Source organism: Microtus ochrogaster, chromosome 17 (genome assembly GCF_000317375.1).
Source record: "Microtus ochrogaster isolate Prairie Vole_2 chromosome 17, MicOch1.0, whole genome shotgun sequence".
Taxonomy (NCBI): Eukaryota; Metazoa; Chordata; class Mammalia; order Rodentia; family Cricetidae; genus Microtus; species Microtus ochrogaster.
The window spans coordinates 33,152,141-33,154,395 of record NC_022019.1 but is presented as its reverse complement, the minus strand read 5'-3'; the positions used below and the strand labels follow the sequence as shown (position 1 = coordinate 33,154,395).

General features: G+C 42.0%; 1 protein-coding gene across 1 annotated transcript in view; it reads left to right on the top strand.

The window, feature by feature from the left end:
- The window catches only part of Slc15a1 (solute carrier family 15 member 1), a 26,994-nt gene that overhangs the window by 16,801 nt on the left and 7,938 nt on the right, over positions 1-2,255 (top strand). Inside the window, exon 17 of the mRNA XM_013349311.1 lies at positions 1,805-1,854. Coding sequence (XP_013204765.1) covers positions 1,805-1,854 — 50 coding nt within the window. The remainder of the gene's footprint in view (positions 1-1,804; positions 1,855-2,255) is intronic.

The window sequence follows — 2,255 nt, the reverse complement described above, 5'->3', positions numbered from 1 at the left end:
TACATGTGAAAACATCACATGGATACATATGTACATGTGAAAACATCACATAGATACATATGTACATGTGAAAACATCGCATGGATACATATGTACATGTGAAACATCACATGGATACATGTGTACATGTGTAAATATCGCATGGGTACATATGTAATTCTCAGAGGCGTTTTGAGATAAATCACTTAATGTGTCTTTATTTGTATGAGTCTTTTCAATGTGCCCTTCCTTAGAGCAGTCTTACAAAAGTATGGTGTGCACAGCAAATACAAGGATGAAAATAATTATGGAATATTTGTTGACAAGATGCAGACATGTCATTTGGTATATGAAGAGTGAAGATGTAGTTGAACCAAATAAAGGAACTTCAGTCAGTCTGAAGGGAATTTGAATAAGAACACACAAAAAACTCGATGTGCAATTAATGCTATTGGCCATCTGCTTAATCAGGGAGCTGTTGAGGGGTTCGTTCTGTAAGGGGGGTGTCCAGCCTGTGGCCCGCAGGCAGCACACACTCCAGGGCATCTCCGAGCGTGGCCCAGCACAAATGTGCGTACTTAAGCTTTAGAAGAGTCGTTTGCAATGATTTTCCTGACTCATCTGCGCGGCTCTCAGACATGAACTTTGTATTGACAACACAGTGTTGCAACGTCCGAAGGTCGGACAGTCTGAATTGTTGGAGAGTCATGCTCTTTGGAACCACTGACAGTCAGGGATCAATAACAGCAGAAGCATGTGTTAGCCTGGTGGGAACGCAGGGGTGAGGAAAGGGAATCCTTATCTCCCAGGACAAGGGCCAATATCATGAACTCGAAGTCTGAAGCGTTAGCGTGAATTGATTCTAATGAGCTAGATATTTGGAAATCATTTTATTGTTTTATTTATGTATGTGTGTATGAGTGTGTGTGTGTGTATTGTATGTGTAACGAGTCTTTCTCTGACCCACCAGTCAGTCCCCAAATAACAACACAGAGACTTACATTAATTATGAAAGCTCAGCCTTTAGCTTAGGCTTGTCTCAACTAGCTCTGCTAGCTTAAATTAACTCATTTATATTAATCTGCCTTCTGCCACGTGTTGTTAGCTCTCTTTCATCTTGCACTTCCACTTGTTCAGGGTCTCCTCCTGTTCCCCCCTTTCTTCTCCCCCACATCCTCTCTGCCCCCAAAATCTGCCTAGCTATTGACTATTAAATCAACCAAAGTGACGCATCTTCACAGTGTACAAAAAGATTATCCCACAGTCTATGTGTTTATGTATATATGTGTGTTTATGTGTGTATATGCATGTGTATGTGCATGTGTTGTGCATATGTGTGTATGTGTATATATGGGTGTATTGTGTTGTATATGTGTATATGCATGTGTGTGTTGTATATGTGTGTGAATGTGTGTTTGTGTGTATGTCTGTGTGTATGTTTATGTGTATGTGTGTTTATTCTTGTGCATGCATGTGTGTTTATGTGTGTGTATGCATATGTCTGTGCATGTGTTGTGTTATGTGTGTATATGTATGTATGTGTGTTGTATATATGTATATGCATGTGTGTGTTGTATATATGTGTGAGTGTGTGTTTGTGTGTATATTCTGTGTGTTTATTCATGTGTATGTGTGTGTGTGCACGTGCACATGATGGCACATAAGAGAGCAGAGTGTGCCTGTCCCCGTGGGTGTAAAGGCATGAGGGGACAGCTGTGGCTTCCGGGGGTGAACTCGGAGGGACAGGCTTGCACAGCAAGGCTTTCCACACCAGCCCTCTCAACGTCTCAGGAATGTTTTTATATTATTTTTCTCTCTCTCTTAGGTGAAAGATGGGCTTAACCAGAAGCCAGAAAAAGGAGAAAATGGAATCAGGTATGGAGATTTCTGAAACTGTGCTTTAGCTTCTAGCAGAGCTTGGCACATTCCCGTCATCGAAGCTAGTTATAACACGGGCATGGAAGGGCTCCGTCCGCACCAAGAGTGGCGGCTGCTTCAGCCAACATAATCCATCATCTTAATAAATGAGAGCAGAAAGTCCACTTAGCTTCTCAACGGATGTAGAAAATCAGTCTGGCAGAATTCGGGATTCATTCATCTCATACACATTCTCTATCTTACACACACTCACACACACACTCACACACACTCACACCCACTCTCACACACACACACTCACACACACTCACAATTCTCTCTTACACACACTCACACACTCACATGCTCACACAGTCACACACAGTCACATACAGTCACATACACTCACAATTCTCTCT